The 26,437-nt window shown below is 36.2% G+C and overlaps 1 protein-coding gene across 4 annotated transcripts in view; it reads right to left on the minus strand.

Annotated features, from left to right (window-relative positions):
- GREB1L (GREB1 like retinoic acid receptor coactivator) overlaps window positions 1–26,437 on the minus strand; it is a 262,117-nt gene that overhangs the window by 125,335 nt on the left and 110,345 nt on the right. For all 4 annotated transcript variants that reach the window (XM_057313207.1, XM_044382873.3, XM_026496065.4 and 1 more), the window contains 3 exons: window positions 19,033–19,140; window positions 5,693–5,852; window positions 5,286–5,483 (listed from right to left, as the gene is read on the minus strand). In XM_057313207.1, the coding sequence (XP_057169190.1) occupies window positions 5,286–5,483; window positions 5,693–5,849 (355 nt within the window). In that variant the 5' untranslated portion in view covers window positions 5,850–5,852; window positions 19,033–19,140. The remainder of the gene's footprint in view (window positions 1–5,285; window positions 5,484–5,692; window positions 5,853–19,032; window positions 19,141–26,437) is intronic.

Consider the following 26,437-nt stretch of genomic DNA (forward strand, 5'->3'; position numbering starts at 1 on the left):
ATTAAATGTAGATAATTTTTTCTCATATGCATGAATAAGATCAAAGAGTATATTAACATACTGGTCTAAAATAAATACTTTCTACTTAAAATCAATTCTTTGTCACTACATTACAATGTAGTGACAGAATCAGGTTTTAAATTCCCAAGGAGTTCAAAAGACTACATATTACTATAAAAGAAATTTGTGAGTCAAAGATTGGGTAACACTAATCTATTTAGTACATAAACGAGGACACTAGGGCCCATAAAGGTTAAGAAGATGGTCCAAGTTCAAATACTCAGGGACTGGAAAAGGGGGAACTAACACCCATCTTGACTCTAAATTGACGCTCCCTCATCACTGACGTTAACATCTCTCTGACTCATGTAATGCTTCACCTTCCCTTGGGCTGATGTAGGACACTCTCCTATTGTTTCTTCCTTGCCTTTTTTTTTTTTTTTTTTTGCTGAGTGCTACTACCCAACTTCCCAGGCTGAATCCCAGGGGCACTTTCCACGCCATGGTCTATCAGCACCCACCTACTTCATACTTGCTAATGAATCCTTAAAATTCATGGTTTTTCTGATGAGATTTCTAAAAGCAATACATCGCAGCAAAGGGAGATCAAGGGGGAAAGTACAATTTTGGTTCTGGGCTTAACAGATGTAGAGTGAAGAGGACATAGTGGGGAGAACATCTGAAAAAAAGCAGGATTTTCTACGGAAGAAAGATGATTTCACAGTGATTTCTGTGGCAAGAAGAGAAATACAGTCTGCTCAAATTAAGTACAAATAGTTTTCAGTATTCCAGTCTTTCAGGGTTTTCCCACTTATGACTGGAGGACACCTAGAGGTCAAAAGTAATAATTATTGAACAATGATTGGATTCTAGGAGAAGCATTTTTCTACCACTCTCCTCCTTAAAAAAATTTTAAGGGGTGCTTATGACAATGAAAAGAGAAAATGCCCTATTTTATGCTTTAAAAAAAGCCATAATGATGAGAGTCTGTAAAAGGGGCACAAGAAACAACTGAAGGTGCTTCCAATGTCCAGAACTAGAACAATCTGAGGGAAAAACTGAAGTAGTACTGGATTATAACTCAACATAAAATAAATATCCAGGAGTGCATAATGATATAAATGACTGAACAAACTGATAAGTGGGGTGGGGGAAAGAGAGAATACGCATGGACAATTTTGAATAATGTATGCAGATACTCTGCCCTCAAGCAGGTGGAGCATAATTCCCCATTCCTTAAGTGTAGGCTGAGCCTGAGCGAAGTGACTTTCTTCCACAGTACGGAAAGTGGGGGAAAGAATGGAGATAACGCTACCTCCGCCAGGTGATCTAGGTCAACACCAACAGTCATAAACCGTGCTGATAGAATGTCCCCTTGCTATAATATGATGAAAACGGCACTTTACCTTTGTGATCTTCCTTCCCCAAACCCATAACCCCAGTCTAATCAGGAGAAAAACATCAGACAAACTCCAGTAGAGGGTTACCTACAATATTCCTTACCAATAATTCCTAAAACTGTCAGAGTCATCAGAAACACGGAAAGTCTGAGAAACTGTCATAACCCAGAGGAGCCTAAGGAGACATGATGACTAACTAATTTAGTATCCTGGTGAGCTTTTGGAACAGAAAAAGGATATTAGGTAAAAACTAAGGAACACAAATAAACTATGAACTTTAATTATTATTAAAATTAATAATAGGGGCACCTGGGTGGCTCAGCCGGTTAGGAATCTGCCTTGGGCTCAGGTCATGGGATCAAGTCCTGCCTTGGGCTCCTTGCTCAGCGGGGGAGTCTTCTTCTCCCTCATCCTCTGCCCCTCCCCCCTGCTTGTGGGCTCTCTCTCTCACTCAAATAAATAAATAAATACAAACTTTAAAAAATATTAGCAATAATGTAAGATGTCAACAATAGGAGAAACTGCAGGGAAATACTCTATACTATTTTCTAACTTTTCTTTAAACCTAAAACTTTTCTTAAAAAATAAAGTCTATTTTTACAATGCCCTATTTTATCTTCTTGCCTCCATGTTACTCGCCAACACAAGCCACTCCGCCAATTCAATTAAGAGGAAAGAGAATAGGAGGGAAAGAGAAGGCAAGGCTGAGTCCAGCAACAGGGTCAGGAAGAAATCGATCCAAGGCCAGAAACAGTTGCAAAATCAAGAAAAAGTTCTTAAGTTTAGTTTGTAATTATTCTGAGAAGACACTCACCCGGCAAGGGTCTGGCCTTTTGCTGTGATACCTTTTTAACTGCTTCCTCTAAACCCTCATTCTTGGGATTCAGATCAGCTAATTATATACAAAATATATTATCAGGGATCCCCAAATAAGAAAAAACATCATGCAAAGAGCAACGTTTAGGTTTTTTTTAAGATTGAAAATAAGCTCTGTGTGTCTGTAAAGAAGAGTGGGCAGCTAAAGAATCTATGAAATGCGATTATATTTGAAGGTCTGTAGGAGCCAAATATTTGGTGCAGCAGGTAGTTCTAGTCTCTAGAAATATGTCAGATTACTACTATAATAAAGATCAATTATTCAATCTCAAGTAAAACCTCGAACAAAATGAAAAGAAACCTTATTACTCCCCTGTAGGGTAATTTTGAATCACATCTGAACTAATCCTGAAAGAAACAATCTTTCTTTTAGCGGCTTCTGGAAGACCTGGGGAAGAGTGCCCTAAGGAAGGATCTAAGCCTGTTTACTGTATGCAGGGAAAGAAAGATAAGTTATCGACGTGGGCACACGAATAACAATTGATTTGACAAACTTGCCCCTAAGTGGCTTCATTCTTTGAGAGCAATACTGAAATGCCGCCTTAACCCCAAGACCTTTGCAGCAAATTATTTTAATTAAGAAAAGGAATAATGGTAGAGGGCCCTTCTTTGTAAACTTCATCTGCATTTCCTTAAGAAAATAGCCAAGGTTTTCACTTCACAGAACCAGATTTGCATTCTCCAATTATCTCCAACTTGAAGGTTACAGAGTAATCTAAGCGGGGGGGAGGGGAACGTTTACTGAAACAGCTGTCAACACAAACTAAAGTAATCAAAGCAGTATTTGGAGGCCTCAGATTTGGTTGCCCTTCACCTCTTTAGACAATCAACCGCCTCGCAGCAGGGTGGGAACCTACACTATTCCAATAATTTACATAAGAAATTAGCAGCCGAAATTTACATCTGAATGGTAACCCCCAGAAGCCCATCAGGTATTAAGTATCTGCTTATCTAAATTGCCTCTAAAAATAGCTTTCCCTTCCTTTAAGTTTTAGGTAAATAACAGGATTTCCCATGAAGGGAAGGTGGTATGCTAAGACAAGTCCTGGCATTATATGGCCCAAATTCACCGTCATTTCTATAAGATAAATTTCAGGACTGCTCTGTCTTGGAGTGAGAGGGCTCTTGGAACTACCCTAGAATAAGCCAAATTAAAAGGGCTATGGACAAACTTTACACTACCAAATTATAACTTATGCTTTTTGTTTTCAACAACCACCTTCAGGTGAATTAAAAGGGGAAAAATATGGATATGTAATTAATTATAAGAAACCAAAGTAGCTGAGGTAGGAATCTACGTGTAGGACTAGTGTTTTCGGGTTGTTTTGGAATGTGAATTTATGCTTGGGTGGGATCTTTGTTTTTCCCCCAGGAAAATTGCACCTCCAAGTCTCATCCTTCATCTCTAAAATTAACTATTACCCTTCCCTTACACTTCACATAACTGCCACACAGTAAGAGTAGTGTTCTTATGTTTTAAAGTTCAAGAAATAGTTGCTATCCGTTAGATCGCAGTGTTTCTATCTGGGTGTGCGCTAAACAGCTTTCTACACCTGATTGTTAGTAGTAAGTGTCAACGTCCCAAAAGGCAAACTAAAAACATATTCAGAGCATAGGAAAAACAGGGGAGCCCCTCCCCTATTTTTGGTATAAAATTTGATGCTTCAAAACTATCCCCTAAAGCTTTTACTCTGATTCTATTTAATTCTTACATACAACAAGATTCTCAATGACAATCCGACAATATTTTAAGCACAATTTCAATGTCTGGTTGTTAACTGTTAAGTATGACTTGACTGATTAAGTAAAAGGCACAAAAATGGATATAAAACAGCTAAGTGGAAACCCAATCTGGTCACCTTCTACACAAACATAAGCTTAAAGGCCTATATTACCAACAATAATGAGTAAATTGATATATATTATATTAAATCTGGGCAAAAGAAACCAAATACATGTGGAAGAAAATTTATAAGGAATGATGTCCTACAGGCAGGCCAAACAGACTTATAGTGAATGAGGTGTAGATAAGCTACTCAGACTAAGGATTTTGAGCTTTTTATAATTTATCAGATTCTTTTGAGAAGGAAAGAAAAGAAAGGTGAGGAGAGAAGAGAGGAGAGGAGATGAGAGGATGGGAGGGAAAGAGAGAAAAGAAAAGAAAAAGTCAAGAGATAATCAAACTTTCAAGCAATGCACACTCATTTATCTGGATTTGCACATTTGAATCGCTAGTTTACCCCAGACTATTTGCACTCCAAGCTTGGTAGGGAGAATGTCCTGGAATCTTACCCCTCTCCTCCTAGCTCCTCAGCCTCAAGCTTTGCATGTATTGTAATCACCCCGGGGTCCAAGCAGGTCTGGGTGTAAAAGCTGTACTTTGGCTAATATGGATAAAGTAGAATCCACATACTAATTAGACTGGAATAGCCAGAAAACAGCACATACACGAAATACTGAGAATGTTTTATATTTGGATTTCCTTTTTAAAGTGTTGGTTGAAGCCTTAGTGGAAAAGGAGGTTGACAAAATAAATAAAATGGGGTTATCAAAATATGTACATTTTTATCTTCTACAAGTAACACTACACTGTATGACTTCAAAATAAATGGAAAAGGTAAAGATAAAATCTCTGATATATCCATTATTGTTTTTGAGGGTGCAACAGAAAGAAGTAGGAAGACAGGACACTTTGAAAGTTCCTAAAATAGTAGTATCCTTGCAGGAAAAACCCTAATCTGGGCCTAGGCTTGCTTTTGCCACATATCATCTCAGAGAAGTCCTTCAACTGCTGTGAATCTCACTTTCTTCATCGAGAAGATAGAATGATAGTACCTGTCTTTCTTATAGACACCTGCCGTGAAGTCATAGGAGATAATGTCAGTGCGAGCATAATAATTCCTCATTCCTTTCTGTAATTACTGGTTTCCAGCCCTGAGCACACATGCAGTGATTGGAAACTAGCCAGACAATAAAGAGGGATCGGGAAAAAACAAAAATGAAACCCACCATCTGTAGTGCAAGACCCTTCCGGGGCAGGTTTTTGTGAATAGGGAATTGGTGGGCTATTTGAATCAGACATTTCTTCATCATCTTCATCATCTTCCATTTCATTAACTGTTAGATTGTTAGAAAAATCCAGGCTTCCATTTTGAGTGTAGCGGTGTACCAAATCTTTATCCAGATCCTCCACCTTGGGTTTTACATCTGGGTGAACAAATAAATCACAGCTAAGTTAATAAAAAGATGCTTATGGAAAAATAACCAAAAGAAAAATTCATAGTTCTGAAAGATATCAGAGGATAGGGAGACGAGCAATATCTAACATTTAATCAATTTACTTCAGAGGTCCCCAGATTTGGAATTTCTACTTCTTTTAAAAGGAGTCTAGAAATGTGTAGGGTTGAGAAACTTACCTGCAGATGAGAAAGGATGCTGGTCAGGGTCCAAGTACAGCTGAGAAAAAATTGGCCGTGGTACCACACTACTACATCTGAGAGAGGCTTCTATGGAGTTGTGGAGAGCTTCCTCAAATTGAGCAGATTTCAGTTGCCCAGCATATGAATTCCCCATGGTCTACACCACCCCCCACAAAGAGAAAGAGGAAGAAAGGAAAAAATTGATATAATTAGAGGACTCTATGTCTGCAAAGTACACGAAGGGCTGATATAAACTACACCCATATATCTTGTTAAGATTCATACATGAACTTTACCTATATTTCTTAAGACAATTTCTATCAGTTATCTGTTAACATCACTTTTGCCTTCTGTCTTTATAATCCAAACCCATTTAAAAAAGACCCGTTAGAGGATCTTATACCTGAGAATCAAACAGTAATAAATGCTTTAAGGTTCTCCAACCAGTAAATCAAGATTGACCTGTCAATTGTGAAGCCGAACATGGTGATAATGGGGCCACACCTCCTCCTTAAAACTAGTGGATTACCATAACCCTATACCAACTCTATCAGTGCTTTTAGAGTAAACCTCTAGTTACTTCTCTCTCTACCTTCTTACCCTTGCACATTGGGGAGAGATGCTTCTCTGGCGAAAAAAATGAAAGCTTTGTGATAATATATTTAATTGACAAATTCGTGAAAGAAAGATTTGAGCCTTTTAAACCCAAAGAACTCATTCATGTATTATTAGTATTTATTTTTTTTAAAAGTGTTTTTTTTTTCTTAATCTGAATCACAATCTCATTTGGGACTCTTTAGGAAAGTATAATGTAGGAAGTTCTAAAGTCATGGCCTTTACTTCTCATAGCTAATACTTGTATAGTTCTTGCTAGTTACAAAAATCTCCATGTATATCACTAATAACTACAATTCATGAGGTGCTAACTATTGGCTACACCAACAATTCTCAAAGTGTGGTCTGAGGTCACCAAGAGGTGACCTTTCTGGGGTCCATGAGGTCAAAACTCTTTTCAAACTTATTACTAGGATAGTATTTGCCTTTTTTACTCTCAGTCTCTCATATGTGTATGGTAGAATTTTCCAGAGGCTGCAGGATGTATGATACTGCAACATGCTGAATGTGGAAGCAGACAGACCATGCTTCTTGCTAACTGGCATAGCACAAACTTACTGTCAGGTTTCTCAGACTTATATGCTTGAGCTCCATAGGAGATTTTGGTGGCTCTGAGCTGCCTCTGTATAGCAAAGAAGGCCGTTTACATGATTCCTGGAAGCAGTGATTAGTATTCAGAGATTTCCGTCAAAGTAGCTGAGTTTATCAAATCTTTGTTAACGATACTTATGATTTGGAGGAAAAGCTGAAATTCTATTTTGGCAAACTCTTCTCAAAATAGGTAATAAGAAACTAAATGCCATACATTTAAATTAGTAGGTTCCTCTTTATAAGGAAAAGAAATTTTGTAACTATATGAGGCGATGGTTAACTAAACTTATTGTAGCAACCATTTTACAGCATATACCAAATCATCATATTGTACACCTAAAACTTACACAATGTTATATGTCAATCTTATCTCTATAAAACTAGAAGAAATAAATTACTAGGTTTCTTTCAGTTACCAGCTTTCTTTCTTATAAAAAGTACATACCCAAAAGTGTATGTATGATACTCAAAACTATAAGCAGAAGAAAAATCAACAAGGTCTGTCAAATAAAGTTCTCCTGAAATACTAAGTTTTTGCCCAAGTTTCTAAGACTCCCCATTAGTACAACTATAAACAATTTTAATTTTCTAAAGCTCAAAACAATTTATTTTTCGATAGAATCACATGTGATCAAAACAGGGTGGGGTTGCAGGAGAAATACGCTGTGTCAGCAGTTTACGCATGTAAGTCAAAATTCAATAGCCATTTCACCTCCTTTCTTCTTCGTAGAAGGGAGAAAACTACCAGCAAAGTCAACCATGGGATTTCTTAACCCTGGAGAACAATGGAATAACTTCAAAGGTGGCCCTTTAGCCTTTCTCCAGAGCACCAAATGCCTGAAAATCTTGCCTCTTCTTAACTATACCTGCTCAACAAGTTATCTTCCTTTTATCATTGAAAACCTTGAGGACTATATTCTCTAAGAGATCTTTTTAGTTTAATAAAGAAATGCCCAGTTGTGCATGGAAGACATAATCTCAAGCTCCTCGATTTATAGTTTAAGGAGCAATATAACAGATACATATATGCAGGGCAAATAAATGTTGTGCTGAATAAAAATATTAAACCAGGCGTGCCTGGGTGGCTGTCGTTAAGCGTCTGCCTTCGGCTCAGGTCATGATCCCAGTGTCCTGGGATTGAGCCCCACATCGGGTTCCCTGCTCAGCGGGGAGTCTGCTTCTCCTTCTCCCTCTGCCCTTCCCCCACCCCCCCCACTGTGTCCCCTCTCTCGCTGTGTCTCTCTGTCAAATAAATAAGATCTTTTTAAAAAAATATTAAACCAACATAAAAAAGGGTGATCAAGTTTCACCATCATAGAAGATACACATAATCCAACAAGAGCACTAGCAATATTCAGATGAAGACAAAGAGAAGTACCCATGAAACAGCTGGAAGAGTGAAAGGAAGTGACTGAATATCCAGATGAAAACATAACCGGGCACTTTTTTAAATGATAACAATAATGTGAAGAGTTATAAAACTGACCCTAGACTTCTTTAGTGCTGAGTATGGAGTTCTTCCCTTTATTAGTTCAAGTTCAGTGTTACCCAATTTCCAGTTCAATGCTACCGAAAGAAAGCTAGAGTTCAAGGAAGAAGCATTGTTAGTGCAATGTATTCTTAATATCATATGCTATAATATTTAGAGTCCCTGAAACTGTTGGCATTATCTACCTAAACTACCAGTGTTCCTTTCCTCTGAATCTCAAAGATCCCCCAGTGCCTGAGATGGCGTAACATTCCACTGGAAGTCAATGTGAATAAATCCAACTTCAGGTCAGAAAACAGAGAACTACTTGGAATTTTCAGAATCAGTTGTTGAATCAAACACAATAAGACAACAAACTTGCAATTTCTACATACACATGCGTAACTTATGTATCTGGCTTACATTAAGGACTACGGACCTCTGAGATGCTGATAGACACTCTTGTGATGTTAAAGAAATCTCTAAGAAAGACATGGTACACAATATGGGCTCTTTCTGCACCACTAATTCTTCTTTTTTTTTTTTTAAAGATTTTATTTATTTGAGACAGAGAGAGCACACGGAGAGAAAGGGAGAAGTAGGGTCCCTGCCGAGCAGGGAGCCCGATGTGAGGCTCCATCCCAGGACCCAGAGATAATGACCTAAGCCCAAAACAGATGCCTAACTGACTGAGCCACCCTGGCACCCTCAATGATTCTTTTTGAGAGAAAGGGGTGGGGAGTGGCAGAGGGAGAGAGAGCATCTTAAGCAGGCTCCACACTCAGCAGCACGGAGCACGATGCGGGGCTCTATCTCATCACCCAGACATCACGACCTGAGCCGAAATCAAGAGTTGGATGCTTAGCTGCCCCATGCACCACTAATTAATTGTTCAAAATGCAAGTGGGATCAAGTACAAACCACCACACCATTGTGGTTTGGTGTTTTTATGCTCTAGGGTTTCCCCTTTTCTACAGAAAAATAAAAGGCCTGGAGTAGAACAGTTAGCTTCCATCACTGGTGGGTTTAGGAATAGGGACTGAAAAAGTAAGGAAAAGGGTAGCCTGGGAAATAGGTACCTGCTAATGGCTCCATGGCTTCTTCCAAATTCTCCTTTTTCTGTTGAAAAGGAAAAGGAGAAGCAATACAATTTGAGGGAGACTACTTCTTGATCTGTAATGTTTTTATTTCCCTTTTGTCAAATGTTTCATGGTTAATAGTTACTGTATTATTAATACAGTAATTACTCTTGCAGTAGTTGTGAAGTACACAGGACAGAGGAAGAAAATTTTCCTTTAACTTGCTCCCCAAAGACTTACTACAATTAAAGCATTAGATAAGGGGCGCCTGGGTGGCTCAGTCAGTTAAGCATCTGCCTTTGGCTCAGGTCATGATCTCAGGGTCCTGGGATCAAGGGTCGGGCTCCCTGATCAGCGGGGAGTCTGCTTCTCCCTCTTCCTCTGTCCCTCCTCACAGTTCATGCTCTTTCTCACCCTCTCTCTCTCAAATAAATAAATATAAAATCTTTTTTAAAAAATAAAGCATTACATAAGATTTCAGAATACATATTCTTGTTTTTTAAATGTTAGCTTTAAGTTATGCGTGAAGCACATATCACAATGATAGGCATCTAACAGGCGGGCGATAGACTACCAGTTGGTGCTATCGTTATTACTACTACTGGTGGTGGTGGTCCTTGTTGTCATCGTCAAGAAATGTGAAAGGAAACATTCTTCTTTGGACAATGACAATACTAGTAACATGGACAGCTTGCTAACTGCCAGGTAAGTACTCTATTGCCTCCATTTTTAAGAGAGCTGAAGCCTAGAGAATTTAAGGAACTTGCCCAAGTTGAAACAAAAAGGAGACAGCAAAGACGAGTAGAATCCAACCAGTCTGGCTATAGCAACAGCTCTCTTAAGCTATCTTAATCACTGAGACCATTCAGGTGTTTAAACACCTACAAAAATAACCTAATTGGATAAATGGATACTCTATAAAATATTACTAAATTGCCAAGGCAAATGAAACAAAACGAAATGAAACAAAACGAAACCAAAGCAACCCAAAGAAGATTTTTTTGTTTGCTGATTTGTCCTTGTCTCTATATGTCACGGCTGCAAGGTAAGGCTGAAAAAGGAGTTCTAGCTAAAGATATGGGGCTAATAGGCACAAAGTCAAGCAACAATTTTAAAAAGTCAAAACAAAATAAAACTACCCCTCCCCTCAATAAAAAGACCCCAAAACTTACTGTATTAGATGAAAGGGAAAGATAAACAAAAGGCAAATTATTTAACAAAGAATAACTAAATATACACATACAGGGGAGAAAGCATAGGCTGGCCCTTAGACTCCAAAGCATCTGATGGATGGGCTGCAGTCTCCTGATTTTGAGAACTCTCTTGTTCATACCCTTTTTCTCCCCATTGCTTCCAACTTTGGAAGACTAGGTCATGTTTCATTAATCCATTATGTGGCAAGTCTAGAAATCAAAAACATTCTTATCAACTCCCTAAAATATTAGGAATAGTTTATATAACTTAGTTTCCTCCAATATTTTCCCCTGTCTGAAAAAGTTTTATTTTCTATTAAGGACAAGAGAAAGTTTCCTAAAACTCAAATGATAAAAAGAAAGAATGAACTTGAGAGTGTATCTTCCTTGGCTTTCTTCTTACACCAGATTAAAAAGTACTGGATTTGAGATATGGCCCAATCTATTACTTTTGAAAAAGTAACACAATTTCATTTCTATTTCCCTCTTCCATCTGTGACAGACCACTTAATCTAAGAAGGTAGAAGTAAAAAAGAAATTTCTGACATTAATAATATGATATGAATTTACTGGAAATTTTAAAAACACAATTTTTCTTGTAAAGATGATATTGTTACAAGCAGAAAAAAGCTGAGAACTACACACAATAACGTGTTAATAATGTTTATCTATTGATGTTGTGTTGTTTTTAAACTATCTTTTTTGGGGGCCCCTGGCTGCCTCAGTTGGTAGAGCATGTGACTCTTGATCTCAGGGTCCTGAGTTTGAGCCCCTCATTAGGCACAGAGCCTACTTAAAAAAAAAATAAATTATCCTTTTTTCCTATTTTCCAATTTTTACAGTAATGAACAGTCTTACAGCATAATATAATAAAGGAAAGGAAAATATCGTATAATGAGTGAGCTAATCCCAACTCTAGGACTATCCTTGAACAAGCAGTTTAAAACATAGGCTTTTTACTTAACAACCGGATTTGCAAAGTGAACATCCCTCCATCCTTTCCTGGTGCTTCAAGATTCCAGGGAGAATACAATTCATTCCAGTGCTTAGACTGAGAACATCTCTTCAAGATTTGGAGTTTCCACTACTACCTTCTATCATAATTATTCTAAACTATTTCCCCCCAGTTACAATATACTTGTATTGGCCCAACCATCTCCCTCAACAAGTTCCTCTTCTGACCAAAGATAAATATTTTCAAGGTACTACACTTGGGCTATTTATAAAAGTTGACTTTTATTTATTTGTTTGTTTGTTTTGAGGGGGAGGGACAGAGGGAGAGGCAGAGCATGGAGCCTGACACGGGACTTGATCTCACAACCCTAAGATCATGACCTGAGCCAAAATCAAGAGTCAGACGTCCAACCTACTGAGCCACCAGGCACCCCTAAAAGTTGACTTTTAATACCAACCATCTGGAGAAGATAAACATTAACTTTAAAATAAACAGGGGAAGAAAGGATCATTACAGTTAGTGACAACAAAGAACGAGAAAAACAGTGATTAAAAAAAATCGTGTACATGCTAAAAGAAAAGCTAAGGTACTACTTCAGGGTTAGTCTAGTTTTAACAGGAAGATTGGCTATGGAGAAGGCAAACAGGAATATATATTTTTAAAGTAATAATTCATTTTAAAAATATTTCAGATTTGTATTTCCAAGCACTGTCTACTGAAAAGTCTGAGAGGCAATGACAATTCAATAACAATAAGCACTTCCTAGTACCCTGATTGTGGTTTTCTACTACCGTTCCCCATTGAAAAGAATCAAACCTCCTTGAAATTATGGCCAATTCCAGGTCTGGGGCAGGAAATACACTTGAACATAGAGCAAAGAAGCTATCAAGGGGTAATGGATCATGTCGAAAGACATGAGTCAATATGAAATGTTCCCACAGGCCAAAGACTAGAGAAATTGAACATAAAAGAGGAAAAATGCAATGCAATGAAGCATATTTAAAATATAAAAGCTCACAAATTAATTTTGCTACTCAAGGGAAAAAAGAGAGAGCTCTTCTTGGAAAAAACAAACAAAACAAAACAAAACAAAATAACTCAAAGCATCTACTTGAATGCTGCTAAAAGGAAGAGGGAAGAGGGAAATATTTATTCTGCTCTTCCTGTACTTCAAAGTAACCAAATAGTCCTGGTTATTGAGAGTTTTAATATTTTTAATGAAGAACTTCAGATAATAAATGTGGAAAGAATGACAGAATTATAAAATTACCACTTTGCAACACTTACTGCAAAATTCATTTAGGCAATGATAATAAATGAGGGAACTTTATAATGCAGGGATCAGGCTGACACTTCCTGAACCCACTGCTCAAGTTTAGCGTCACTGATAGTGAAGCAATGAGACACCAGGAGCCTCCCCATAAGAGACAGTAGGAAGCACACACACTACGTAGGAAGTATTTCTGCCAATGGGCGTATTGAATGTAGTCAAACCCCTACAGCTAACTTCCATTTATAGGATGGAGGAACAAATACAGAAACAAGCAAACTCAGGATAGGGATAGGTAGAGAGACCAACTGGTCTAGTTTCTGCAACAAGTCAGGGTTATCTGGTTTATAAATTTGGAACTAGGATTCAAGTTTAGACTAAAAAGTCCATGTTTTTTCCCCCACTGAGACATGCTATTTGATGTAGAAACAAGGTGGGTGTGAAGATGATACATTCTGTTTGTGGTGTGTGTGTATAGTTGGTTTTGGCTTGAAGTTTTTGTTTTTAAGGCCCAATTTATTGTCTGTGTGCCAGACATAGTACTAAAAAAGACAACTTTGTGTACCTTGTCGGTTTTCTTACTCTATAGATGTTGTCACTTACTCTCCAAACGTTAACAGTCATCCACCCAGCCAGGCAGCATTTATAGAAATTCTACAACTGAAGTGGGTAAGCACATAGGTTGTAGAGTCAGATGACTTTAATTCAATCCTATACCCCCTACCCATATGATATTGGGAAAGTTACTTAGTCTCTCATCTGTAAAATGGGGTCATACAACCACTATCATAGGTTTTTGTGAGAATACCTAAGAATTAACGGATATATAACATTTTTAGAATAGTGCCTGGCATAGAATAAATGTGAAAAAAGAGTAGTAATAGGAATGCCTGTGTGGCTCAGTCGGTTAAATGTCTAACTCCTGATTTTGGCTCAGGTCATGATCTCAGGGTCCTGGGATCGAGCCCCGCTTTGGGCTCCACACTCAAGGTGAAGTCTGCTGGAATGTCTCTCTCTACCTCTGCCCCTGCCCCCACTCACGTGTGCATGCACACGTGAGCTCTCTCTCTCAAAATAAATAAATAAAATATTTTTTAAAAAAAGAGTAGTGATAGGATGGTTTTTTTTTTAAACATTGTGCTACATTGAAGATACTAAGAAAAGTATGATTTATTGATTAAGAAATTTTATAGTCACATATACAAATCATTATTGTCCCTCACAGTTATCAGATTCTTTGTATAAGAAAATAACTTATAGTGATGAATCACTAAATTCTACTCCTGAAACTAATATTACACTATATGTTAACTAGAATTTAAATATAAACTGGAAACATAAAAAAAAAAAAGAAAATTACTTGTTATATAGCATACTGCTCACACATTTTTTCTCTATTAAAAATATTCACTGGGGTGCCTGCATGGCTCAGTTTGTTAAGCGTCTGCCTTCGGCTCAGTCAAGATCTCAGAGTTCTGGGATCAAGCCCCACATGGGGCTCCCTGCTCAGTGGGGAAACTGCTTCTCTCTCTGCCTCTGCCCCTCCCCCTTCCTCTGCTCATGCTCATGTGCTCTCTCTCAATTAAATAAATGAAATCTTTTTAAAAAATTTCACTGATAAGAGTGATAATAGAAATCAAACATGGTTCTTTCAAGTTCTTGTAATCTATAATCCAAAATTAAAAGCAAGAGTTTATTTTTTTAAAAAGCAAGCATATATTCACATCTCTCTCTCTCTCTTTTGTGCTCTTTTTGCATTTCATTTATTCTTTGAAATGACATTTGTTGCATTTGATTATAATTAGTGAGTCTAGTGTCTGACTCCCCCATTAGATTGTGAGTTGTTAGGGGAAATATTTTGTTTAAAACTAGAATGAGTAAAAAAAGAAATAATGAATACATTGAGCTTTTTGTGTGTTTTTTCTAATTATACATTAAATGAATTTGAAAAGATATTATCTCTTCCCAAGCACATTCCAAAAAAAGCACAAAGCTAACCATGCATTCAAAACAAAAGTGTGTTATTTCATTTTTATTCATCCTCTTTGCTGAAAATCTTTAGAAAATGCAAATAGATTAAAAGACAAAATTTCCAACCTCTTTTATTTTTATTTATTTTTAAAAAAAGATTTTATTTATTTGACAGAGAGAGAGAACAAGCAGGGGGAGTGGGAGAAGGAGAAGCAGGCTCCCCACCGAGCAGGGAGCCTGACTGGTGGCTGGATCCCAGGATGCTGGTATAATGACCTGAGCCGAAGGCAGACACTTAACCACTGAGCCACCCAGGCACCCCATCCAACCTCTTTTAATAGTTCTGTATATTTAAATCTGAATGAGGGGTGCCTGGGTGGCACAGTGGTTAAGCGTCTGCCTTCGGCTCAGGGCGTGATCCCGGCGTTGTGGGATTGAGCCCCACGTCAGGCTCCTCCGTTATGAGCCTGGTTCTTCCTCTCCCACTCCCCCTGCTTGTGTTCCCTCTCTCGCTGGCTGTCTCTATCTCTGTCAAATAAATAAATAAAATCTTAAAAAATAAATAAATCTGAATGAATCTCTTTTGATGGTTTCTGAAGTCAGAAGTATTTTAGGTACTGAAATAAAAACCCAGCCCTACTAACTTTTATTCTAAAATTAACCATTTCTACCAATATACTTATGGATATTCAATATGTCTTAAATTGTTATGGAAATAATTACTGTAATATGCCAACTAATTTTCATAATAATTATTAAAAAGTCATAATTAAAAGATAAAGTACGATGCTATTTTTTCTTTGCAACGAAGAGGTACATGTTACTACTGGAAATCTTCACTTTCTTCCTTGAAATACCAGAAATTCTTCTGTAAAATAAACACATCTCATCAAGACTCTCTGGAACTAGTATAATTACCAGAGGCAATCCCTGTATAAGATCAAAGAAGCAAAACAATAATAGGCAACGTGTGACCTCGACCATGTCACCAGAGACCAATTTTTCAACAGGGAGAAGAGTCAATAATCCAGAACAGAAAACATTAAATAACCAGAAATGCCTCCAAAGTGTGGTTTACCACATCCATCAAGGCTGCCACACTCTGAGAGTTCAGAGTCTCTATGGTTTCAGAGAACAAACTTGTGGGGATTTATCACAGCCATTATTTAAATCTGCATAAAATGCCAGAGGCAGAAAACCAATTTCCCAAATGCAGAGTGGAATTTCAAAAGAGAACCACAATAATTTTCCAGATTCATTGGATGCTTTAAGAAGTATAATAGGAAGGGCACAGATGACTAAGTCTTTTTCATAGAACATTCACCTACTTTCTCTTATTTCCAATCCCCACTTAGTTTTCCCAAGAAGTTGTTTGGAAAGTGAGCTATAATGGGTCCCTAGATCCAAAAACAGGGCTTGCTTTGGTCTCCTTTGTACTCTATTTAGATGACTAATAAGAATTATAAGGGTGCAAAGTAGGGTAAAGAAATTCCCACTCACAATAATTACTGTAAAATAGAAGTACATTTAAATTTGACTTTTAAAAAGCACCACAGATAAAACTGGGCCTTAGAATCAGCAAAATCTGATTGTTTTCCTTAGACACGACCATACCAGACAGCTATGTTCTTTCAAAATTAGATGTGACTAAGGGACTGAAAAAATTTATCTGAATTTTTTAACTTGAAAAATACCCATTCTGCTGGTAATTCAGAGAGTAGTAAAAGGACTTAACTTAGACAAAAAAGTGCCGGAAATTCAAAGCAACTGTGAACACTGTGTTCTTATATGGATTTGTTACTCCTGCTACCTTCATCTTTCCACTCTGTCATCTGCCCCTGTCTTTCCATCTTCTTATCTTATTAACATTGCTAATTGTATTTGTCAGTTTTGCCACAATTTCAATGCTACTTAAACAGCTGTGGGTTTTCTCTAGGCAATTATCAGTCACTACACTTAGGTTTCTAAATTAGTTGTTGAAAGGCACTTTAACCTTGAGAAAAGAGACACTGAGCACACCGCATGCCTGCTGAGCCTTACATTTATGTATATGTTGTTTAAAATGAGTATTAAGAGACTGAAAAAAATCACACACAAGTACAATTCACAAATACTGTAAATTTACGAGTTAGTAAGAAAATGCTTAACAAAGCCTATTATATACTAGTCATCATTTCATCTTTTTCCCCTTACTATATATATAGTAATATATGTTCTCTATATATTTGTAAATGTATAGAGGGAATAAACTGGAACACCAAAATACTGCTAAATTCCTCTAACAGTCCCCTTTTACTACCTATGGGCCAGGTGGCCAACACCTTTCAAAGGTATCCATAATCATGGAAGCGGTATCTTGAGGTCATGGGCTCTGGTAAAGATGGCTCTCACAGATCCCGTTCCCCCACCCCTTTCCCATTTCCCTCCAAAGAGAAAAATTCATTATTATACTTGCTTTTCTTATTCTCTATTCTTGACCCTGACATTGATTTTTTTCTTACTACCTATAAAATGTACAAGAAACACATTCAGGGAGAAACAGAGGTTTATGGTTATTCATCGACTGATACCCACTTCTATGAAATACAACTAAATTTTTAAAACCTCTTCTGTAATCTAGAAACATTACATTTCATGCGCTATTTATTCCCTTTATACATAAAAATAAATTCTAAGGTAACTTTTCATAGTTAACAAGTTTTGTTGTTTTTAAAGGTCTATAATATCCTGTTTGTGGGTCAGTCAAAAGCTCGTTAGAATAATCTTTAAATTAATGTAGGCTTGCTCCTTACCAGTCTCTCCCCTACCCCCACTTTTGGCTCTGAGGAAAGAAAAGGGTGGTAATTCAACAGTGTAAAATTCTTCACTGAGAGACAAACACTAAAATGATAAACATTTTGGAAAGCAAAGTACACTTCAAACCCTCACTGTTCTTTCAGACCTATATTCACTCTTATAGTAGTTGCCAACATTTGGTAAGGATTATCCTTCCATTAGACAAAAGCAAGCATTCCTTAGATAAATCAGGAGTTTTTGCAATGAGACTCATAAAACCTTTTCACAACACAGATTTTCAAGAGAATCCTTTAAGGTTTTAGGAGGCTGCTCCTTTTACTAAGTAACAAAATACACCCCATGGTGTCTCACTGACCCCACTCAGCTGTCCTTTGACCTCTTCAATTGTTGAAGCCTAACTCCAGGGCCACAGAATTTGCCTCCCATATCAAACAGGGGATGTTGCTAACTCCTAGCACCTGGTGTAACAAAACGCAAACGTTCTCCGCTCTTCTGTCTCCTCCACTCCCTCTCTGATCATTTTCCAGATGTTCCAGGCCCAAATGTTAAGCCAACACTAGGTTCCAGGGTCTGCATGGTCACCAACGCACAAACAGGGACCACGCTGAAGTGGCAATGACCCTCTTGTTCTTTTTGGCCTCAGAAGAATTCAGCAGGGAGGAAAGATCTTTGCCTTCTTTTGGAAATGCCAGGCTACTCAAACGCATTGTAACATCCAAAAGGAGACATACGGTCTTGGGCTATGCCCAGACAGAACAAGAGTTCCTTAAAACAGCAGCCCCAAACCCTTAATTCTAAGCAAATTTTTAATTTTCTTTGACAGAGGGAGAAAAAAAAAGGCAGTATTTTCTAAACTAAAAGCCTCCTAAAAATAGAAAAAAAAAAAACCCTGTCATAAAACTTTAAAAACATACATCTCAAAATAGTGTTATATGATAAAAATGTTTCTACAGTCCCTACGATTTGGGTTTGTTTTTTTTGTTTTTTTTTTTTTTTTTGCAGAGGCCAATGACCTAGATTTCTCTCTTACTAAACAATTCGAAAGATAAAAACCACAGTCAACAAAGGGGAATAAAAAACTGAATTCTTATTGTCTTAATTTAGGTATACAAAAATATAACACAAAGGCTGTTGCCAGGAAAAAAAAAATTATTCAGCAATACTGAATAAGCAAAAACTTAATGCTGAATAAGGTGTTTTTTTTTTTTTTCCCTTTTGGTGGAGAGGATGGGGGAGGGGAGAGGAAAACAGGAGGAAATGGAAGAAGAGCTCATAGAAATTATCTGCTTAATCAATTTAGGAACCAAATATAGTAGCTCTATTTAAATTCTAAATATAACTGCCTAAAACAAATTTGATCTTGAAAAATTGGGGGGTGGGTATTATAACTGTACAATACCTTGGTTTATTTATTAACATTTTTGAATCACGTTCATGATTAAGTTGGGCTGTCAACACTTCAGGGAGCCTGTTGTCTAGATTTTACTTGTTTAAAGCTTTTGTGCACCTGCAAAAACATAAAAAAATAAAAATATGTATGTAAAGACATGAATTAGTTTCCAAATACATTATATACCAGAAGAAAATAATTTAAATATTAACACCTCTACAAAAGTTACAATTAGAAATGAATTATTAAAGTCTTACATAACTCCATATACATCATAACTGGCAAATACAGGTATTCCTCCTTCTTAAATATTCCCAAAATAATCACTCCTAATTATATATACTCAAAAATAATTTGTTGTTCTTAATTTCCCCCCTACTCCTACCCTACTAAATGTAAGTTGAATAAATCTGTCAAGTCTGTAGTTTTGACAAGTGTTACCATATGTTAACAGCCCCACAGACTATTTTTATTTTTAGGAATGAAAATAACGAAAGACAATTTTCTTATTCTAAGGAGTTTGAATTTTATAATCTCTGATGCTTAGCCAAAATTTACCTCCTCAAAGAACTAACAAAAATTTAAGACAGAACTAATATTGTTTAAAAGTATTTTTCTACTTTTTGGAACCAATGCTTTAATAATCTCCAAGAAAGAGAGACTGCATGAAGAAAAAAAGACTTACTGTTTTCTACCCTTTTGAGTAGGGTATTTCTAGAAGTAATTAAACTAAATAATTATAATTACATACAACATTGAAAATTACAGTGTGCATATTATTCTCTCCTTTAAATAGATTATGGTCAATATAAACTATTGAGTGGACAAATAGGACATATAGTCATAAAATATCAAGTGAAATAAAAATTATTTGTCACTGATTTTTATAGGTAACTTCGAAGTGTTTTTATTCCTTTATTACTGCGTCTAAAAGGAAAACAAAAGGGGATTTTCCTAAGAATATACTAATTTCAATATGCATATATATAGCACTAAAAATATTTAAAGTAATATTAACTTATGCTTTCTAAAGAAATAGTTTTAAGTTTATTGTCCTTTTATGCCAACTTGAGAGAGAGGAAAGACAGAAAAGAACCATTTTAGATTTTGAAATAAAAATCTTTATCTTACCTTTCTTATTGTCAGAAGAATATCTTCAGGCAAAAGAACAATTAAAAAAGCAAGACCCGGATTTTCAAACTCATGTATTTCCCATCCACCCACACACAAATAGACATCTTTTTGTAAGTCAGGAATCTTGCTACCTACATCCAAACCCAAGATTACCCCATATGGTCAACAAGGTCAAACTGCATTACTGCCAATGAAACTATATGACTCCACGAGGACCTTAATGATTTTTAAAAAAGGTCAGTAATCCAATTCCAATAGCTTCAGAGTCTAAAATTGCTAATTTTTGGCCACGTGCTGCACACTTCACCTGCTAGTAATGACATTTTTGTATTTTCTTCTAATTACACTCAAAGCTAAGACCTTTGGCCCTGGGCCACAGACCCCTATTCAGGCTGCACACATTCTCTTAAACGACCTGATCCTTTGTTGTCACTCTTACTCTTTCATCTATTATTTACACCCATAGAGAAGGAAGAGACTCCACCATTTGTATAGCTTAAAGCTTCTAATCATCTTAATTTCTTTGCCTTTCAACCTATGGTCTTTTTCATAGACGAATGCCAGAAAGTTTGACAAAATCATTTTTTTCAATCGCATCCTCCCATCTCCCTTTCCCCTTTCCTACTCTCTGTCCAAGCTCCCTCCTGCTCCTTCTCTTCCACCGGCCCGGTTCTGCATCAGTCCAAATTTACAAATTTTGGCTTTTGCCAACAAAATGAATTTCTAAATAGAATACAAAATTTCCACCTTGTTCTGACAGATCAGTAACAATTATATTTTTTTCTTTCATCAAAGAGCCCATTAAATTAACTGGAAGTTTACTTAAAATAACTTAAAATATGCCCCCAGTCTCCCTAAGGCATGAGCATAGATTTTTCAGAATCCCCCTGCAAAAATGTCAAAAAACTTAAGTAAACAGTAAAGATGTTGGTTATGTGGTTAATACTTTTCCAACATTTGAATATCCACAGTTGCTCAAATGCTTACAAGAAAAAAAAATAGAGGAAGGAAAGAAAAATGAAAATATAAAGAAAAATTTTAAAGACCAGAAAAATTTTAAATCATTACATTTTAAAAGACTACTAATTCTCAAACAGCAAAATGGTCATATTAAACAATGTATGTCATTGTAATTTCCCAACACTTTTCCCAGACATTTTTTTTTAAATGTCCAAATACATTTTGCAAATCCAAAGCACAGAATTGTTTACCATGATGCAGATGTCCCCCTCAGATCACGGTAGCCACCAAAAGACTCTCATTTCCAAGATGTTTATAAAATGACATATGATCCATCTTTGCTCTCTCTTTCTCTATTGCTCAGCTTACTCTTGATTTCTAACAGTATTTCCTTGTTGTCTGTCCTCTCTGCAGACCCCGAAACCCCTTGTCTTTTCTTATTTTCACCATTTGCTTCAACCAGCAGTTCACTGGAGACCCATCCATCTTGTAATGCCTAAAGTGACAGATGCTCTCAGGAACCACCACACTGCTGAGTGAACAAAAGATAACATCACCTCTAGGAACTCCAGAGAGAAATACAACTGCAACCCTAAGACAGGGGCTGACTTGACAGACATTGGACCATAAACCTCTTCTAAGCGAAAAAGAAAACAATTGCCACACACACAAAAAAATCTGACACAATCAAAGGCAGAAAAGAGTGATTATTTGTGGATTGCCTTTTCACTCTGCAGCTCACTTTTCCCTCCCAACGCTTTTATATTGGGGCAATTCACTTGCCAAGAGGCAAGAGAAGTTCTTGGGAAAAAAAGTCTTTCTCAAGTATCTTCTTTTATTCAACAATATGCAAAGTGAAATTTGCTCACGCGTGTGTTGCAGTAATGCTAAGGCTTAAGAGATAGAGCATTCACATGCCCGATCTGTCTTGTTTGCATAAAGCAATATCTGGACTCAGAAAGGCTGACTCAGTTCTACTGCTGTGAAAGGCACAGGCATGCTTTGCAAATTAAAAACACATTAGAAATTAAAAAGCAACGTGTGACACAATGTCAACAATATGTGTAGCTCATAAAAATGGCTCACGATTCATTCATCAGACAACTTCCAACTTGGGTTAAAAAGACAGTTAACAAGAGGATTCTGGGAAGGACTACAGATCTCTTTTCTAACAAAGGAAGGGTCATATTAACATCTCCCAGCAACAAACTAATGACAGGGATGCTGGTAGATATGGGGGACTCTGCCTGATGCCATCTAGGGTTTTGTTTTTTGTTTTTTTTAGGCATCTTATTTAAAATCGTCATGCAGCAATAGGTAAATGTAAATTCTAACATCTAATTTTAATTTAATTCTAAATTTAGATAAATCCAGTGAAGGGAAATTTTTGAAGAATAGAAAAACAAAAACCGACTTAGAGGTCACTTAAGAACATTGTGTGATCAATGTCAATTACAGAGATTAACAACTGTTTTATAATAGATATCAAGCAACACAGAGGGCAATCTCTGCAGCAGCTAAATACATTATCATTTTGAAACAGAGTAAATGATTCAAATATCTATGTTAAATCTAAAATAGAGGGAAATGCTCAAGAAAAGTTCTGTCAAACATAGTTCTTAAAAGAATCATAAGCACATACCATGACATTTAATACAAATATTTTAATTTTCCTTTAAAATTTTTGCACAAAAAGCCTTTAGCTACAATTATTTTTCTTTGAAGTCATCAATGACTGTCCTCTCGTTCCCATTTTATTAAAAATCTCTAAAATTTAAAAAATATTTTATTTCAGCTTCTGGGTTTGAATTACTTGTGGGGTAAAAAAAATGTTCAACTTGATAAATCAACATATCTGTTTCTTAAACATTTTTTAATGTATCCCTTATTTCTCCAAACGCTTCAGTGTATCTGTACAAATAAGATAGTACAAATATTTTGGAATCTCAGAATTTTCTGGTTTTTATTTTAATGCTGACAATACAGATTGTATACAAAATAAACACATACAATTTATATAACGCAATGGAAAAAAGGTTAATTATAAACCGCTTATCAATATAAAAAGGACTTGTTCTAATATGGACTTGATCTTTAACCAGATTATTTTGTTTTTTGTTTAACATACCCTGACCCTAAGTAATCCCCACCCTCCACAAAACTATTGATCTAAAAGTACCACATCATTCAAGACTCTCAAACTTTGGCGTTAATATCAAAAAGAGAGACGTGACCTTGAAATGACAGTTCCATTGCAGAGGGCTCAAAAAAAAAAAAAAAAAAAACACACCCCAATTAAATGACCTACTTTTAAACACAATAGGATCGATATGCATGCAGGAAAAGTACACCCCTGTGGAAAGTTCTTATTGCCTGATTGATCAAAAACAAAACAAAACTTTTCTTTTTTTAAGGGCCCCTTCCAGATCACAGTCAGTGCCAGAAATCCACACAGGAAAAAAATCCATCAAAATGAAACCCTAAAAGGGTTTACCCTTCACCATCCTATTTGCACTTCAAAACCCTGTAAGTCCTTCAGTTAAACCCCAGGGCTGAACCATTTCAATAATAAGAGAGGTGGCCAGAGGTGATTTATCTCCCATTTGGCCTTTGGACAGAGCTGTAATGTCTACGAAGCTTCCCTTCCCTGAGTCAAACCCTCCCCCAAGTCTCAACCTTCATTTGTGTGGCTTTGGATCTGCAACCTTATAAACAACTTCTATGCCCCTTCCAATCAGATGTAAGAATAGTCTGTAACTCAAGATTTGGATACATTTTCTTGGCAATGCTACACAAAATGAAATGCTGCTGAGTAATCAGAGCTTTGAAAATACCAGGTTAAATTTCAGTTTCTCTTTGTGATTAGTTGGGGAAGAAAAGAAACTTTCTAACTACCTTCTCTCTTCTCACATATGTTAATTGTTATCGGAATTTGTTAAACTTTTTCCATATTACACCTTGATACTCTTAATGTTTTGGGCCACATCAGCCAACTTCCTGCAGTGATGTTCATCTAAATTTAAATCCTTGCATTGTAAAATACCTTAACAAATCCAAAAAGTAGAGATTTCACAGGATTTCACAGGTCATACACTCCTGGGTCAAAAAGACCTTAAAAACAGATATCAGACCACTGTGACTTAACTGATTTATTCTAAGCTTATTATCAAATATGTACTATAACTGTCATCACACAATTTTCCTCTAGTGAAAAAACAACAATGTTAACAGTTATTTAAACTGAAACATAGGTCCCAGAAATTATCAAATGTGAAAAACAATGAAGTTATTCCTTAAAAACGAAAAGTTTTTTGTCACTGAGCATGAATTCTCTATTTCAAAATTACATTCACATACTTCCTAGTGTAGAAAGTGGATGAAATATATATGCACCTTTTCCCTACCATTTAAATGAGTTTGTTTTTCTAATCGATTCTGATAAATTACATCTGAATGCCACAATAACAATTTGCACTAAATGATTCCACTACGGTCATTCCAGTTTTAAAAGTTGAAAACTTTCAAGCTATGTTACTAACTTCATATAGAGACTTACAGGCAAATATAAATATATTTCCGTTAAACCTAAGATTAGTTAAGAAAAATTTAAAATAATAAGGTAAAATATATACTGATAGTTAAAAATATAAGAAAAACACATTTTTGTCAATTAAAAATTATTTCTGTTTTTGAAGATATTTGCCAATAAAAATTATATTTCTGCCATTAAAAGATCCTTATATCTCATTAGCAAATAGTTTTCATTTTCAGAGCTCCAAGTACCGCAAATTCAAGAAAAAACAACTCTCACAGCAAATGACTTTATTGCATGCTACCAGGTCAATGGATCTCAGATTTGTATTTGAGACAACATAATAATTCAAACTGAATATATAAACCAGGAAAAACAGATGATGGAAAAAATCTAAGAGACATGCATTTTTAAATCACTGAAACATACTGTGGCACTAATAACAATATTCAGGAAAACAAGTATCTTAACCTACTACATGACATTAAAAAAAAAAAGCTTTCCTCAGATAATCAACAAGAGTAAATTGATCCACCACAGAGGAAATATTCAATCTTCATTAAATATTTACTCAGTGCAATAGGTTGCTAGGTCTATTTAGACCTCAAAGAAAAAAATAGTTCCTGTCTGGTAAAGAATCAAGTCTTGGGAGAATTGAATGGAGATGAGAGGCAGCTCCTCAAGTCATGACACTATATTTCAAATTGACATTGCTAAAAAGTGGGGATATGCTATAAAATGTATAGTACTACTTTGAAATCTGATACAAAGAAAGCGATACTTCTTATTATAATGAGCACTGAGTAATGTGTAGAATTGTGAATCACTATAATATACACCTGAATAACACTATATGCTAACCACACTGGAATTAAAATTAAAAACTTAATAAAGCAATAAGAAAAAAACAAAAAAGACAAAGAGACTGATACTTAAGGGACTATTAATTTTAATAAGGTTTGGGAAGGCAACTTCATTCCTATTAATGTAGCACAATAAAATCTGGATGTTCAAAATCTGCAGTCCCCAGCTCTCCCACTCTGTAACTGTAGCCCAGTCACCTGTCTTCTCTGGGCCTCTTTCCATATCCATAAAATGGGGATAAAGGAAATACATTTCTAGATTGAAAACACTATCGTGATAATGGGGGCAGGGAAGAGATCCCATTCACTGTAGCAACAACAACAACAATACCCAGGAATCAAGTTAATGACAGATATGTGATAACATTTTTTAAATTGCCAAACTTTATTTAGGTGATTTAAATGAAAATTTACACACAGAGAGAAATGTGTTAGGTATTTTAAAGAGAAGTCTAATCGTTGTAAAACTGGGTTTCTCAAACAAAATAATAAACTTAACACAATTCCACTCAAAGTATCAGTAGAATTTTGTGAGGAACATTATGAAAACATCCATAAGGGGTGTTAAAGGAACATTAGAATGTTCCTTTAGAACAAAAGAAAAGGTGGGGGAAAAGTCTCTTCAATAAAGGCTATAAGGGGAGGTGAGGCAAAATAAATGTGAAATCATATTATGAGAGAAGAGCTTTTGGCCATTAAATCTAAGTCACTAAATTCAATTAACTTTTTTTGGTTTTCCTCTAACATGTCCTCTTGGTAGATTTCTTAAAATTTCCTTTTCTTTGGCTGGATTTCATCTCACAACCTTTCTGGTATTCCTCCTTCCCCTATGCTGCTTCTCAATTTCCTTTGCCCTCCCATGGTACACCACCCAGAAATGAAATGGAGTTCTATAGCGTTTGGTCTGTGGTAGCCATCTTCCAAG

The sequence above is a fragment of the Ursus arctos genome, unplaced genomic scaffold (assembly GCF_023065955.2).
Source record: "Ursus arctos isolate Adak ecotype North America unplaced genomic scaffold, UrsArc2.0 scaffold_17, whole genome shotgun sequence".
Taxonomy (NCBI): domain Eukaryota; kingdom Metazoa; phylum Chordata; class Mammalia; order Carnivora; family Ursidae; genus Ursus; species Ursus arctos.